The sequence below is a fragment of the Manis pentadactyla genome, chromosome 4 (assembly GCF_030020395.1).
Source record: "Manis pentadactyla isolate mManPen7 chromosome 4, mManPen7.hap1, whole genome shotgun sequence".
Classification (NCBI taxonomy): domain Eukaryota; kingdom Metazoa; phylum Chordata; class Mammalia; order Pholidota; family Manidae; genus Manis; species Manis pentadactyla.
This window is the reverse complement of record NC_080022.1, coordinates 62678843-62694714: the sequence shown is the minus strand read 5'-3', so window position 1 is coordinate 62694714 and position 15872 is coordinate 62678843. Positions and strand designations below refer to the sequence as shown.

At 42.2% G+C, this 15872-nt stretch overlaps 1 protein-coding gene across 2 annotated transcripts in view; it reads left to right on the top strand.

Annotated features, from left to right (window-relative positions):
• The window catches only part of ERICH3 (glutamate rich 3), a 130276-nt gene extending 115214 nt beyond the window's left edge, over window positions 1-15062 (top strand). For both annotated transcript variants that reach the window (XM_057500330.1, XM_057500329.1), the window contains 2 exons: window positions 9878-12200; window positions 12794-15062. In XM_057500330.1, the coding sequence (XP_057356313.1) occupies window positions 9878-12200; window positions 12794-12803 (2333 nt within the window). In that variant the 3' untranslated portion in view covers window positions 12804-15062. The remainder of the gene's footprint in view (window positions 1-9877; window positions 12201-12793) is intronic.
• Window positions 15063-15872: the final 810 nt, after the last annotated feature.

Genomic DNA, 15872 nt, shown 5'->3' with positions numbered 1-15872 from the left:
CTTTGAAATAATAGTAGATATACTATTAAAGAGACTTGACACACATTGTTGTTTCTCATTGTTTTAACTTTGTTCCAAATTCAGTAATAAGCTCTAATGAAATAGAATGGACCAATGAAATGAAATATAAAAAATAATGAAATAAAATCCTTTTAGGTGAATTGGCTGCATTTTCTCTGAGTGAACATTTTGTTCTATATTTCCCTCTGGGAGCTTCTAGGTATAATTTAGTAAATAACTGCTGTGATATGCTGCACACCATCCATAAAAGTCAACACAACCCTATTAATAGGCCTGAAATTTCTGTTACTCCTTTGAAAGAAGACATGAAAAGTTACCTTCCAAATACATTTCTTAAGGGAAATGTAATATTAGCTGTTACTTCAAACGTGTTTATTGTAATAGCTGACAAGAGACCAAGGGAATGGAACAAAGGACACCGTGTTTTGTGTTAGGAGAGGAAAGGAAGTGGTAAGATAGTCCTGGATGGGATATCAAAATAGGGAAGAAGGAAATAAGATTAGGGCTTTAGGTTTCTGGTAGATTGTTGGTAATGGGGTGAGGGGTGAGATGGCTAGCCAAGAAGGCAAGTAACAACAACAAAATGAGGAAGACATATTTACCTACTCTCTAAGTTTAAACAATTTGGATGTTGACACCCTGGTATGATAACTTACTTATTGCATCTAGTTCAATGTTTTCTATAGATGAAAAAGATTAGATTGATAGAAATGATTAAGATAACCATTTTAGAAGCTCTTCTCTTCCTGAGTATTATTTTGTGGTTGGAAAATTTTAATGCTTTGGATATTTAGCATGACATGCCTTTACTTATTTTGCATGGATCATTTGAACAGAAATACGTATATTTGTTAAATAACAAAAATCCATTTGCAACCTTTTTTTTTTTTTTTTTTTTTAATAATTATTTTTTATTGAAGGGTAGTTGACACACAGTATTACATTACATGAGTTTCAAGTGTACAACACAGTGGTAGAACATTTATATACATAATTCTAGGTTCCAGCTATCACCCTACCAGGCAGTTACAATATCTTGACTATATTCCTTATGCTATACCTTACATCCTGGTTACTAATTTATTTTACCATTGGAAGTCTGTCCTTTTTTTTTTTTTTTTTTTTTTTTTTTTTTGTGAGGGCATCTCTCATATTTATTGATCAAATGGTTGTTAACGACAATAAAATTCTGTATAGGGGAGTCAATGCTCAATGCACATTCATTAATCCACCCCAAGCCTAATTTTCGTCAGTCTCCAATCTTCTGAGGCATAACAAACAAGTTTTTACATGTAGAACAAATTCTTACATAATGAATAAGTTACATAGTGAACAGTACAAGGGCAGTCATCACAGAAACTTTCGGTTTTGCTCATGCATTATGAACTATAAACAGTCAGTTCAAATATGAATACTCATTTGGTTTTTATACTTGATTTATATGTGGATACCACATTTCTCTCTTTATTATTATTATTTTTAATAAAATGCTGAAGTGGTAGGTAGATACAAGATAAAGGTAGAAAACATAGTTTAGTGTTGTAAGAGAGCACATGTAGATGATCAGGTGTGTGCCTGTAGACTATGTGTTAATCCAAGCTAGACCAGGGCAATAAAACATCCACGTATGCAGAAGATTTCTCTCAGAACGGGGGGGTGAGGTTCTAAGCCTCACCTCTGTTGATCCCCAATTTCTCACCTGATGGCCCCCCTGCGACTGTGCCTGTCTTAGGTTGTTCCTCCCTTGAGGAATCTTACCCGTCTCTGGCTAACCAGTCATCTTCCGGGGCCATACAGGGAAATGTAAAGTTGGTAAGTGAGAGAGAAGCCTTATTGTTTGAAATGGTTAGCTTTTTACTTCTTTGCAGATTTATGCCCTGTGGCTTCTATGCCCAGCATTTGTCTTGAGGTATCTTTACCACTTGGAAGAATTATGATACTCGGTAAATTTGATATGAGGCACGAATTCTATTTAAGGGTTGTAATTAGGAAGGAAGAAGAAAAGCTATAGAGGTAGCAGGCGGAAGAAAACATGGGAAGATTGATTATTTCTTTGATATATCTTCTTGTAGAGTAACTTCAGCATGTATAGGTTTTAAGCTACTACTTAAATTGCACACACACATTAACATAATAGGAGTATAGTTACATAACCAAAGCATATCTGTAATTACCAGCCATCTGCAGTGAAACCAAGAAAACCAGTTAGGCACCTTAGGCATTTGTGAAAACTTATCTATGATATGGTGGATATTGTCCAAATGAACTTGAACAGTCTGAGAGAAATCAGACAAATTAAAACAACCCATTCCTGGGGACTGTTCACATGCCATATATTCTTTTAACAATAAATAGTTTGTAGTTGTAAGACTTTGGAGCGCTACAATTTGCACTTCTCCAAATTCTTGGTTGAGTTCCAACAGTATAGATCTAGTCCAATTTTGTTGTTTTACTGTATGCACAGGCCAGCTTAGATATCTCCTTCCTCATTCCCATGGCAAGTCCAGGAACTGGTGGGATGAGTGCATCTACAGCTGTAGCAGTGCGTGGATCTTTGTTGGGGTTTTTTGATGATCATCTTCTGGCATGAGTCTTCCAGAGAGTGCAGATGTTGGAAGTTCTTTTTCATATCGTATCTTAGTTCATTTTCGGGGTAGCCCAATTAGGCTTTGATCCTCTGTATAAACACAAACAGACCCTTTGCCTACACTTTTATATGCCCTTTATACCCTTGTGTAGAACTCGTTGGAGGTTACCACACAGGAACTGCCCTTTTTTTTTTTTTTTTACTATCACTAATCTACACTTACATGACGAATATTATGTTTACTAGGCTCTCCCCTATACCAGGTCTCCCCTATAAACCCCTTTACAGTCACTGTCCATCAGCATAGCAAAATGTTGTAGAATCACTACTTGCCTTCTCTGTGTTGTACAGCCCTCCCTTTTCTCCTACCCCCCCATGCATGTTAATCTTAATACCCCCCTACTTCTCCCCCCCTTATCCCTCCCTACCCACCCATCCTCCCCAGTCCCTTTCCCTTTGGTACCTGTTAGTCCATTCTTGAGTTCTATGATTCTGCTGCTGTTTTGTTCCTTCAGTTTTTCCTTTGTTCTTATATTCCACAGATAAGTGAAATCATTTGGTATTTCTCTTTCTCCGCTTGGCTTGTTTCACTGAGCATAATACCCTCCAGCTCCATCCATGTTGCTGCAAATGATTGGATTTGCCCTTTTCTTATAGCTGAGTAGTATTCCATTGTGTATATGTACCACATCTTCTTTATCCATTCATCTATTGATGGACATTTAGGTTGCTTCCAATTCTTGGCTATTGTAAATAGTGCTGCAATAAACATAGGGGTGCATCTGTCTTTCTCAAACTCGATTGCTGCATTCTTAGGGTAAATTCCTAGGAGTGGAATTCCTGGGTCAAATGGTAAGTCTGTTTTGAGCATTTTGATGTACCTCCATACTGTTTTCCACAATGGTTGAACTAACTTACATTCCCACCAGCAGTGTAGGAGGGTTCCCCTTTCTCCACAGCCTCGCCAACATTTGTTGTTGTTTGTCTTTTGGATGGCAGCCATCCTTACTGGTGTGAGGTGATACCTCATTGTAGTTTTAATTTGCATTTCTCTGATAATTAGCGATGTGGAGCATCTTTTCATGTGTCTGTTGGCCATCTGTATTTCTTTTTTGGAGAACTGTCTGTTCAGTTCCTCTGCCCATTTTTTAATTGGGTTATTTGTTTTTTGTTTGTTGAGGCGTGAGAGCTCCTTATATATTCTGGACGTCAAGCCTTTATCGGATGTGTCATTTTCAAATATATTCTCCCATACTGTAGGGATCCTTCTTGTTCTATTGATGGTGTCTTTTGCTGTACAGAAGCTTTTCAGCTTAATATAGTCCCACTTACTCATTTTTGCTGTTGTTTTCCTTGCCCGGGGAGATATGTTCAAGAAGAGGTCACTCATGTTTCTGTCTAAGAGGTTTTCGCCTATGTTTTCTTCCAAGAGTTTAATGGTTTCATGGCTTACATTCAGGTCTTTGATCCATTTTGAGTTTACTTTTGTATATGGGGTTAGACAATGGTCCAGTTTCATTCTCCTACATGTAGCTGTCCAGTTTTGCCAGCACCACCTGTTGAAGAGACTGTCATTTTGCCATTGTATGTCCATGGCTCCTTTATCAAATATTAATTGACTATATATGTCTGGGTTAATGTCTGGATTCTCTAGTCTGTTCCATTGGTCTGTGGCTCTGCTCTTGTGCCAGTACCAAACTGTCTTGATTACTATGGCTTTATAGTAGAGCTTGAAGTTGGGGAGTGAGATCCCCCCTACTTTATTCTTCTTTCTCAGGATTGCTTTCGGTATTCGGGGTCTTTGGTGTTTCCATATGAATTTTTGAATTATTTGTTCCAGTTCATTGAAGAATTTTGCTGGTAGTTTCATAGGGATTGCATCAAATCTGTATATTGCTTTGGGCAGGATGGCCATTTTAACGATATTAATTCTTCCTAGCCACGAGCATGGGATGAGTTTCCATCTGTTAGTGTCCCCTTTAATTTCTCTTAAGAGTGACTTGTAGTTTTCAGAGTATAAGTCTTTCACTTCTTTGGTTAGGTTTATTCCTAGGTATTTTATTTTTTTTGATGCAATTGTGAATGGAGTTGTTTTCCTGATTTCTCTCTCTGTTGGTTCATTGTTAGTATATAGGAAAGCCACAGATTTCTGTGTGTTGATTTTGTATCCTGCAACTTTGCTGTATTCCGGTATCAGTTCTAGTAGTTTTGGGGTGGAGTCTTTAGGGTTTTTTATGTACAGTATCATGTCATCTGCAAATAGTGACAGTTTAACTTCTTCTTTACCAATCTGGATTCCTTGTATTTCTTTATTTTGTCTGATTGCCGTGGCTAGGACCTCCAGTACTATGTTAAATAACAGTGGAGAGAGTGGGCATCCCTGTCTAGTTCCCGATCTCAGAGGAAATGCTTTCAGCTTCTCGCTGTTCAATATAATGTTGGCTGTGGGTTTATCATAGATGGCCTTTATTATGTTGAGGTACTTGCCCTCTATTCCCATTTTGCTGAGAGTTTTTAAAATGAATGGATGTTGAACTTTGTCAAATGCTTTTTCAGCATCTATGGAGATGATCATGTGGTTTTTGTCTTTCTTTTTGTTGATGTGGGGGATGATGTTGATGGACTTTCGAATGTTGTACCATCCTTGCATCCCTGGAATGAATCCCACTTGGTCATGGTGTATGATCCTTTTGATGTATTTTTGAATTCGGTTTGCTAATATTTTGTTGAGTATTTTTGCATCTACGTTCATCAGGGATATTGGTCTGTAGTTTTCTTTTTTGGTGGGGTCTTTGCCTGGTTTTGGTATTAGGGTGATGTTAGCTTCATAGAATGAGTTTGGGAGTATCCCCTCCTCCTCTATTTTTTGGAAAACTTTAAGGAGAATGGGTATTATGTCTTCCCTGTATGTCTGATAAAATTCCGAGGTAAATCCATCTGGCCCGGGGGTTTTGTTCTTTGGTAGTTTTTTGATTACCTCTTCAATTTCGTTGCTGGTAATTGGTCTGTTTAGATTTTCTGTTTCTTCCTGGGTCAATCTTGGAAGGTTATATTTTTCTAGGAAGTGGTCCATTTCTCCTAGGTTTCCCAGCTTGTTAGCATATACGTTTTCATAGTATTCTCCAATAATTCTTTGCATTTCCGTGGGGTCCGTCGTGATTTTTCCTTTCTCGTTTCTGATACTGTTGATTTGTGTTGATTCTCTTTTCTTCTTAATAAGTCTGGCTAGAGGCTTATCTATTTTGTTTATTTTCTCGAAGAACCAGCTCTTGGTTTCATTGATTTTTGCTATTGTTTTATTCTTCTCAATTTTATTTATTTCTTCTCTGATCTTTATTATGTCCCTCCTTCTGCTGACCTTAGGCCTCATCTGTTCTTCTTTTTCCAATTTCGATAATTGTGACATTAGACCATTCATTTGGGATTGCTCTTCCTTTTTTAAATATGCTTGGATTGCTATATACTTTCCTCTTAAGACTGCTTTTGCTGCGTCCCACAGAAGTTGGGGCTTAGTGTTGTTGTTGTCATTTGTTTCCATATATTGCTGGATCTCCATTTTGATTTGGTCATTGATCCATTGATTATTTAGGAGCGTGTTGTTAAGCCTCCATGTGTTTGTGAGCCTCTTTGCTTTCTTTGTACAGTTTATTTCTAGTTTTATGCCTTTGTGGTCTGAAAAGTTGGTTGGTAGGATTTCAATCTTTTGGAATTTTCTGAGGCTCTTTTTGTGGCCTAGTATGTGGTCTATTCTGGAGAATGTTCCATGTGCACTTGAGAAGAATGTATATCCCGCTGCTTTTGGATGTAGAGTTCTATAGATGTCTATTAGGTCCATCTGCTCTACTGTGTTGTTCAGTGCTTCCGTGTCCTTACTTATTTTCTGCCCAGTGGATCTATCCTTTGGGGTGAGTGGTGTGTTGAAGTCTCCTAGAGTGAATGCATTGCAGTCTATATCCCCCTTTAGTTCTGTTAGTATTTGTTTCACATATGCTGGTGCTCCTGTGTTGGGTGCATATATATTTAGAATGGTTATATCCTCTTGTTTGACTGAGCCCTTTATCATTATGTAGTGTCCTTCTTTATCTCTTGTTACTTTCTTTGTTTTGAAGTCTATTTTGTCTGATATTAGTACTGCAACCCCTGCTTTCTTCTCACTGTTGTTTGCTTGAAATATGTTTTTCCATCCCTTGACTTTTAGTCTGTGCATGTCTTTGGGTTTGAGGTGAGTTTCTTGTAAGCAGCATATAGATGGGTCTTGCTTTTTTATCCATTCTGTTACTCTGTGTCTTTTGATTGGTGCATTCAACCCATTAACATTTAGGGTGACTATTGAAAGATATGTACTTATTGCCATTGCAGGCTTTAAATTCGTGGTTACCAAAGGTTCAAGGTTAGCCTCTTTAGTATCTTTCTGCCTAACTTAGCTCGCTTATTGAGCTGTTATATACACTGTCTGGAGATTCTTTTCTTCTCTCCCTTCTTGTTCCTCCTCCTCGATTCTTCATATGTTGGGTGTTTTGTGCTGTGCTCTTTCTAGGAGTGCTCCCATCTAGAGCAGTCCCTGTAAGATGTTCTGTAGAGGTGGTTTGTGGGAAGCAAATTCCCTCAGCTTTTGTTTGTCTGGGAATTGTTTAATCCCACTGTCATATTTGAATGATAGTCGTGCTGGATACAGTATCCTTGGTTCAAGGCCCTTCTGTTTCATTGTATTAAATATATCATGCCATTCTCTTCTGGCCTGTAGGGTTTCTGTTGAGAAATCTGACGTTAGCCTGATGGGTTTCCCTTTATAGGTGACCTTTTTCTCTCTAGCTGCCTTTAACACTCTTTCCTTGTCCTTGATCTTTGCCATTTTAATTATTATGTGTCTTGGTGTTGCCCTTCTTGGATCCTTTCTGTTGGGGGTTCTGTGTATTTCCGTGGTCTGTTTGATTACTTCCTCCCCCAGTGTGGGGAAGTTTTCAGCAATTATTTCTTCTAAGATACTTTCCATCTCTTTGCCTCTCTCTTCTTCTTCTGGGACCCCTATAATACGGATATTGTTCCTTTTGGATTGGTCACACAGTTCTCTTAATATTGTTTCATTCCTGGAGATCCTTTTGTCTCTCTCTATGTCAGCTTCTATGCGTTCCTGTTCTCTGATTTCAATTCCATCAATGGCCTCTTGCATTCTATCCATTCTGCTTATAAACCCTTCCAGAGTTTGTTTCATTTCTGCGATCTCCTTTCTGGCATCTGTGATCTCTTTCCGGACTTCATCCCATTTTTCTTGCGTATTTCTCTGCATCTCTGTCAGCATGTTTATGATTCTTATTTTGAATTCTTTTTCAGGAAGACTGGTTAGGTCTGTCTCCTTCTCTGTTGTTGTCTCTGTGATCTTTGTCTGCCTGTAGCTTTGCCTTTTCATGGTGATAGGAATAGTCTGCAGAACTGGGACGAGTGACGGCTGGAAGGACTTCCTTTCTTGTTGGTTTGTGGCCCTCCTCTCCTGGGAAAACAGCGGCCTCTAGTGGCTTGTGCTGCGCAGCTGCGCGCAGACAGGGTTTCTGCTTCCTGCCCGGCTGCTATGGAGTTAATCTCCGCTGTTGCTGTGGGCGTGGCCTGGCTCGGGCAGCTACTCCAAAATGGTGGAGTCGCGTTGGAGCAGGAGCTGCTGGGAGGCTATTTATCTCCGTAAGGGGCCTCCCTGCTCCCTGCAGCCCAGGGGTTTGGGTGCCCAGCGATCCCGGATTCCCTACCTCTGGATTAAGTGACCCGCCCTGCCCCTTTAAGACTTCCAAAAAGCACCCGCCAAAACAAAACAACGACCACAAAAAAAAACAAGAAAAAAAATTTTTTTAATTAAAAAAAAAAAAATTTTTTAATTAAAAAAAAAAAGGTGGTCGTTCGTTTTTCTTTATTCTCCGGTGCCAGCCTCAGGCCTCTGCTCACCGGTCTTTCTGCCCTGTTTCCCTAATATTGGGGTCCCTGTCCCTTTAAGACTTCCAAAAAGCGCTCGCCAAAACAAAGCAGCAAAAAAGCAAAAAAAAAAAAAAAATGGTCGCGCGCTTTTCTTATGTCCTCTGGCGCCCAGCCTCCAGTGCCTGCTCACTGTTCTTGCTGCCCTGTTTTCCCAGTATCGAGGGCCCTGCACTCTGGCCCGGATGGCTGGGGCTGGGTGTTCGGCAGCCCTGGGCTCCGTCTCCCTCCTGCTCTGCCTGCTCTTCTCCCTCCGGGAGCTGGGGGGAGGGGCGCTCGGCTCCCGCGGGTCCGGGGCTTGTATCTTACCCCCTTCGCGAGGCGCTGGGTTCTCTCAGGTGTGGATGTGGTCTGGATATTGTCCTGTGTCCTCTGGTCTTTATTCTAAGAAGGGTTGTCTTTGTTATATTTTCATAGATATATGTTGTTTTGGGAGGAGATTTCCGCTGCTCTACTCACACCGCCATCTTCCGCCCCCCCCCCATTTGCAACCTTTTAAGAAACATATTGAACTTACATTAAAATATAATAGCTAGTACACACAGATTTGCCAGGGAATTATGGATGAGAACTTATGAAATACTTCAAGAAGCCTATTTATGTTGAAAATTGTCCCAGACTACAAAGTTCTGTCTTGTTCTGTGATCCTGTTTTGCCAAAGGCAAATCAGTTTCTGAACATAGATGGGAAGTATCCTGACCTATAATACAAATTGGTGTCTTTAGTAAAAAGTCTTACCTTGAGCTACAAAGTTATTTGATGGCTAAATCTAGATATAGTAGCTTTAAAATGTGGGAGTAATGTATGGGATAATGATCAGCTCATACTCTATTATGATTGCTTTGCTAAATGCCCACGAGTACAAGAAACTTAGGCCAAGGCCAGGCATATTATGGTGCCATAGGGAACAATGATTTCTAAGCAGATAAAATACTATTTTTCTTATTGTATAGTTTTTCGGCAAGTCCTAATATTTCAAATGAAAGTAGGAGGCATTTGTGTGTGTGAGACAGAGATTTTGTTGTTCCAAGAAATGGAGTTTTGTTTTCAACAGTTGTGGTGCTCAATTTTCCCTTAATATCAATGTGTCCATTAAATTTGATAGCATTTGTTTTCATCATGAAAAGCTATTACTAAATCATGGTACCTATTACAGTTGATGGAATCATAGAATCAAGGAAATGTTTTATCTGTAATATCAATGGCCCCTTAATATTATATATAAATATCTCTTTTAGAAGATTAGGTACACTGTCTCTGCCCTTGTGCACTTTAATTAAAGTAACTTTGTTTTCTACCCTTATTTTATAGCACCAAATAAGAATTTAGTGGTTAAGGAAAGGGCAGCACTCAACTCAAACAAGGAATCCAAGCAAGCTGCATTAGAAACATACATACTGGAGAAGAAAGAAGCGGTGGAGGAAGATGAAGCTCCCCAACACAGGGAAGCTGACACAATGGAAGAGCAAGGGGCTGCAGCGCTGTGGAGAGAAGCGGAGGGTCACCACGTTCCCTTAAGGCAGGGGACGCCAACCGCCGGGCCGCCAGCGCCAGTTGAACGGTTTGCCAAGGAAAGAGAGGCGCTTCCGGGCCCAGCTAGCAGGGCGGAGGCGGATGCAGCCGGGGCTAGAGGGCTGCATAAAGCGGCGGTTAACCCCTCGGGAAAGGCAGCATCAGGAGGCTCACGTGGTTGGGATGAAAATGAAACTCCCCGCCAGCTGGCCTTGCTGCACAGCGCCCTGGAGACAGAGAAGGCAGCTTCTGAGGAGGAACGGGGCTCCGAGGAGGCGGCGCTGACGGGCAGGGCGGTGGCCCTGAACTCAGAGCGCGCTGAGGCGGAGGCAGCGCCCAGGGCTGCAGTTGCCGCTGGGAAGGGCGAGGCCGAGCCGGGGGAGGCTGGGAGGCAGGCGGCGTCTGAAAGGCCGGATGTGGAGCGCAGTGTAGAGGAAGCATCCACAGACCTAGAGGCCATGGCATCCGTGGAAGACGCATCCAAGAGACAGGGTGGCTCAGGAGAGGCCATACGTGGGGCGGAGGAACAGGCCCAAGAGAAGGAGGCAGCGACGGAAGCGCCAACGCCTCGGAGGTCCTCGGCTTCTGCGAAGGCCGCAGCAGCCCCGGCGGGCGTTCTGGGGGACAGGCTGCAAGGACTTTCTAGGGGAGACGGGGAAGGGGAGGGCGTTCAGACCGAGGCAGGGGCTCCTAAGGAAGGTGACAGGAAAGAAACAGCGCCCCAGGAATTTGATGCAGCGGCAGAGACGAGGAAATCTGAGGGGCCGGAAGCCCCTTGCAGGGAAATGGAATCCGCGGGAGAAGCGGGGCCAAGGGCGAAGGCCCTGCGGGAGGAGAGCGGGTCGGGCGCGGAGCACAAGTTTAGAGGGGAAGGCGACGCAGCCCTGACGGAAGTAAGGCCCGAGGAAGAGGCGCAAGCCCCCCAGAAAGAAACGGTGGGTGAGGCTGCGTATGAAGCTGAGGGCGCCGCTGACCTGGCCGAGGCCGCAGGGCCGCCAGGGGGAGGGCCGCCGGGAGACGGAGCCGCGGCTGTGCTGGAGGCAGCACGTGGACTTGAAGAGTCCTTAGGAAACGGAGCAGCTCCCAGCAAAAAGGAAGGAGGGGAAGGACGGCGAGAAGCAGGAGCCGCAGCGCCCAAAGGCAGAGCAGAGCGGCCGGGTAGCGGGGACGCGGCCGCCTCGGCCCAGGACGAGGGGCTGGGCCCCGAGGGCGAGGGGGCTGAGCTGGCCGCAGAGGCCCAGAACCACGGCGGCTGTGCAGGACCGGGAGGGAGAGGTAAGGAGGAGCCTTTACAAGGGCGACAAGGATTGGGGGGCACAGTGATGACCCTCGAAGATGTTCCTGAGGGAGATTCTGTGATGGCAGAACAGTTGAGTGAAGAAGTGATGGAAAAGGACCCAGAGGGGGAAGTGGAAGAAGAGTGCACTGTGGAGGCAGGAGTGATGCGCAACAGGGTCACAGAGGAGGACCGGAGCGTGCAAGCATCAGTAGCTTCTGATGAAGACATCCCCCAAGGAGAAGGAGAGGCAGAAAGGGCTGCAGAGGAGAGGGAGGCATCGACAGATTTGAAGACAGCTGAGGGGAAAACAAAACCAAATAAAGCCTCCTCTTCAGATGCTGCTGGTGAGGAAACTTGGCACAAAGTGGATGAGTTACTAGGAAAAGAGGCAGCTGCAGAGAAGGCAGCCGAGGGGGAAATAGCGCTGAGCAGGGAGGATGAGCCAGTGGCAGAGGCGGTGACACTGACTTGGGCACCCGAGGCTGAGGCGGGAGTTCTACAAGAACCTTCAGAGCTGGAAGAAAAGGCCCCGCAGCTGGGGCAGGAGGGCGAGGGAGGGGCCGCTGAAGCCACTCTGCAGGCAGAGGCCTTGGGAGAGGAGGGGAGCACAGGGGGCGGTGATGGGGGTCAGGGGGCAGGTGCAGCTGAAGAATTCAGTCCAGGAGTATCCCAGGAAAGAGAATCAGAGCCCAGTAGAGAGAGTCCACAGGACGTTGAAACACACCCTGGAGGGCCCGACTGCACTGGAACCCAAGAGAAGCAAGAGCAAACAGTGCAAAGGGAAAGTGAGAATGCAGATGTGTCCCCGAGCAACATGGAGGCCGAAGAGACTTCGTGGCACACGTGAGTTTCAGCCTGTTCTGTTTGCAAGTGTACACACACACACACACACACACACACACACACACACACACACATTCTGTGGCTTGACCCCAAGCCCATCCTCCCGGGGGCTGTCTCACTGAGGCGGGGCCACGGCACACACAGGGACCCGCTTCTATTCCCTTCTCAACTCTCTCCCTTATGGGGCCCCAAAGATGAACTACAGGGAAAATGTGCCACAGGGACACTCCACAGAAGGAAAGAATCAGATTTGATTCCAGAATTCATTTCCCTTTTAGTGTTTAAAATGATGGCTGTGATTATTTGCCTTTAAATGGGCTCTATGCCTTCATTTCTGTACTTTTGTGAAGTTTAATATATGCATGTATACATATATATAGCATAAATATATTAGAATATTTAAAATACATAAAAATTATAAAAATACATAAAAACGTGTGTATATGTGAAATACTGACTACAGTAACTAAAGACCGAAATTGTTTTTAGCAGTCCTTTGTATTCCTATTTTTCCATGCCTTATATCTTTGTGCCCAGATTCAACTTTACTGAGTAAGTATATTCATAGTTCTACTATCCTTATTATTTTTCAGGATATTTTAAAGATATCTTCTGGAAGACTTCAACGGTGGAGGAAGACTCGCCAAAGCATCTTGCTAGAACTTTAGCCTTTTTTTTAAAATCACTGCTTGTCTGAGCTGGTAGACCAGTAAATGACACTTCAGTCTGTCCATGCTGGTGGGTGGTAGTGTGTGCGTACCTTGAGAATAGCTGAATAGGTCTGTAGGCCTCTCAAGAGGGGCTCTGTTTCCTAATGGAGGACTGTGAGCCTGTTAACATATTCATCATAGCTAACATGTCTATATGCAAATCAAACTGATAGTTTTCAAATGTTTGGTTTTTACTGAAGATCACCTGAAATGTCCAGTCCTGACATCTGGGGTTTGTTTAAATTTTTTTTTATTTTTAATCAAGTATTAGTCCCAGTTCCATTCATGAGAATTTAAAAAAAAATCTGTGGCTTGGGGCTTCAATGACTTGGTTTATACAAATGAGCTCAAAAGGTTCTTCCATGTACACTCAATACTAAAGATTTCTGTAGACCTCCAAGTCCTCCCATAAAAGGATTCCATGGCATGCATACTCACTTACACTTAGAAATATTCATTCTGTGTATGCCAGAAGAGTAATTTAAAGTGGGAATCTTATTTCAAAATGCTCTTTGCTTTTTGTGTGTGTTTCTATATTTTTGCTTTCTGAGGTGGACTGGTAAATGCTTGTGGCATTTCATCCCTTGGGGACCATTCATATTTAAGTCAAAGTAGCAAATAATTTATCTGAGTGAAAGGAGTAACAATAATTACAACAGGCAAACATTGTCCATCAGCACATATACTTGCATTTTAGACTCTAGACTCTGGTTGACATCATTCAATGGAAAAGAAACTTGGATTAATCAGTGTTCTGCTCCCTTTCTGGGTTCTGTTATTTCAAACTTGTGAACTACCCTTGTAGTGCACTGTAAATCAACAGTCACCATCACTTTCTAAATCCCCCCCCCATATTGCTAGAAATAAATGTGGATCATCATGCCTCCCGGGGTTTCAATTTCCTTGAAGACATCTTTGTTCATATACCAGTACTCCCAAGGGCACAAATGTTTGGCCATCTTTCCTCCTCATGAGGAGGTGAAAGAAAATTTCCTAAAGCAGTGATTCTTCAGCTGGATTACTAATTAGACTCATGGGCACTTTCGTGAATGAGTCAACCACTGGTCCCATCCCAGAGATTCAGATTTAATTAGTTTTAGATGGGTGTAGGCATCAGTATATGTATATTTTTAATTCAGGTGATTCTCTTCTGTAGCCAAAATTGAAAACTGCTACCCTAAATCATCATATAGTCCATGCTGGCTGCTCTACACTCTGTGTCCCTAAGTGCCAGGCATATATATCTTTATAGGTGTTTCATTTTAATAAATAAAGGAAGGAGCCGTTCATTGATCAAAGATATAAAGGCTGAGTAGTTTCCAGAGGTGGTCCCTTGATCAGGATACCAGCATTACCTGGAACTGTTTCAAATACTACTATCCACCCTCATCTCAGACCTATTAAATTGGAAACTGTGGTTGGGGCCTAGCAATTGGTGTTTTAACAAGCCCTCCAGGTAATTCTGATGTGCTTTAAAGTCTGAAACTGCTGTCATGGACTATTGATAATATTGAGGATTAGTCCCAGCTGGAAAATTGATTGCAGAAGCATTGTGAGCTCCTCTGTCTCTGAGTCTCTCTATCTCTTTCTCTCTTTTCCTGTCTCTCTTGTCTCCCTCACTGTTTTTCTTTCTTTCTCTAGGAAAGAGCACTCACTCTGAAAGTGATTGATTCAACTCTAGTTTTTACTGTAACTGTAATGTGTTTATAAGTCTTTCAGCCCCACCTCCTGTTGAGGATGAGCATCACTAATGGCACATCCTAGACCCGCATGGTCTGTGTTCCTGTTATGAGTGGATTTCATCTGTGTTGTTTCCAGTTTCACTTATCACTGAGCTGCATTACAGTGGAGCTCTACAGTATTTGTTCCCTGATCTCAACCCCAGTGTTACAGAGCGCTTTGGATACAGAGCACCTTACGGGAAGAATTGTAAACTCCCTGATTCCATTGAATGAGTTTTGTACAATGTGCTAAATGGAAATTGCATTGGATTATTTTTATATTTAACACATTCTATCAAAACATTCTGTAACATAATTCTACAATCTGCATGTGGGTTTAACTGTGAAATTCAGTGTTGTGATATTTTGATTAAATGAATTCTTTCTCTGAAAATACTATGTTAATAAAATTATTTCTCTGTTCAACTGAATTGTTTGCCTAGTTTCACTACTAAAAGCATGAATAAACCATTTGTTTACAGATAAGACAGGTGAATGGTTCCTTATAAATTACACTCAACTTTAAAAATCTTTCTTGTCCTTTCCTTATAAAATTTAAACTCCATAGAGTAGAGAGAATTAGTTGCACTGGGCTATATTTTCAAGTACGTTTATATTGACTGCATTCAATCATGTCTTTCACATGCATGGAATAATATCAGAGAAGAAATTATTGTCACCGTTTCATAAGTAAATAAAAGCTCAATAAAGCTAAGTGGCTTGTAGAAATATGGTCAATCTCAGTTCTTTGGCTACAAACCCTGACTTTTTCATCACAAATACTACCCTCTAGGAAGAAGTACAGTAAATGGATACAAGATACCATATGTGAACCCCTACATATTTTTGTTTACTTGTAGAAGGAATAAGAAAAGAAGGGTGAGTTTGAGAGCAACTTTGAAAGAATTTTAGCTGTTTTTATTCCCTATTCTTTTGTACCTCTTGCTGCTGGCCACAGTGACAGGGGACTTCCTTTACATGACACAGTTGGGTGGTATACAAGGGGAAAGATCGAATCTCATTAATACATATGCTCTTTCAGCAAGAAGGGAGTTATATTTCCAGCCAGTGTCAAAGAATACAATAAATTATTTAAATAATTCGAGAGAAAAATAGACAACAAAACTAAAGGTAGGCAGAATTAGACTAATTTCTTGAGTTAAGCCTTTTCTACAGCTTTATAAACTCGTGTTGAACATTTAAATTATAGATGGGTTGCTTAACGCTTCTAAGATCAGTAA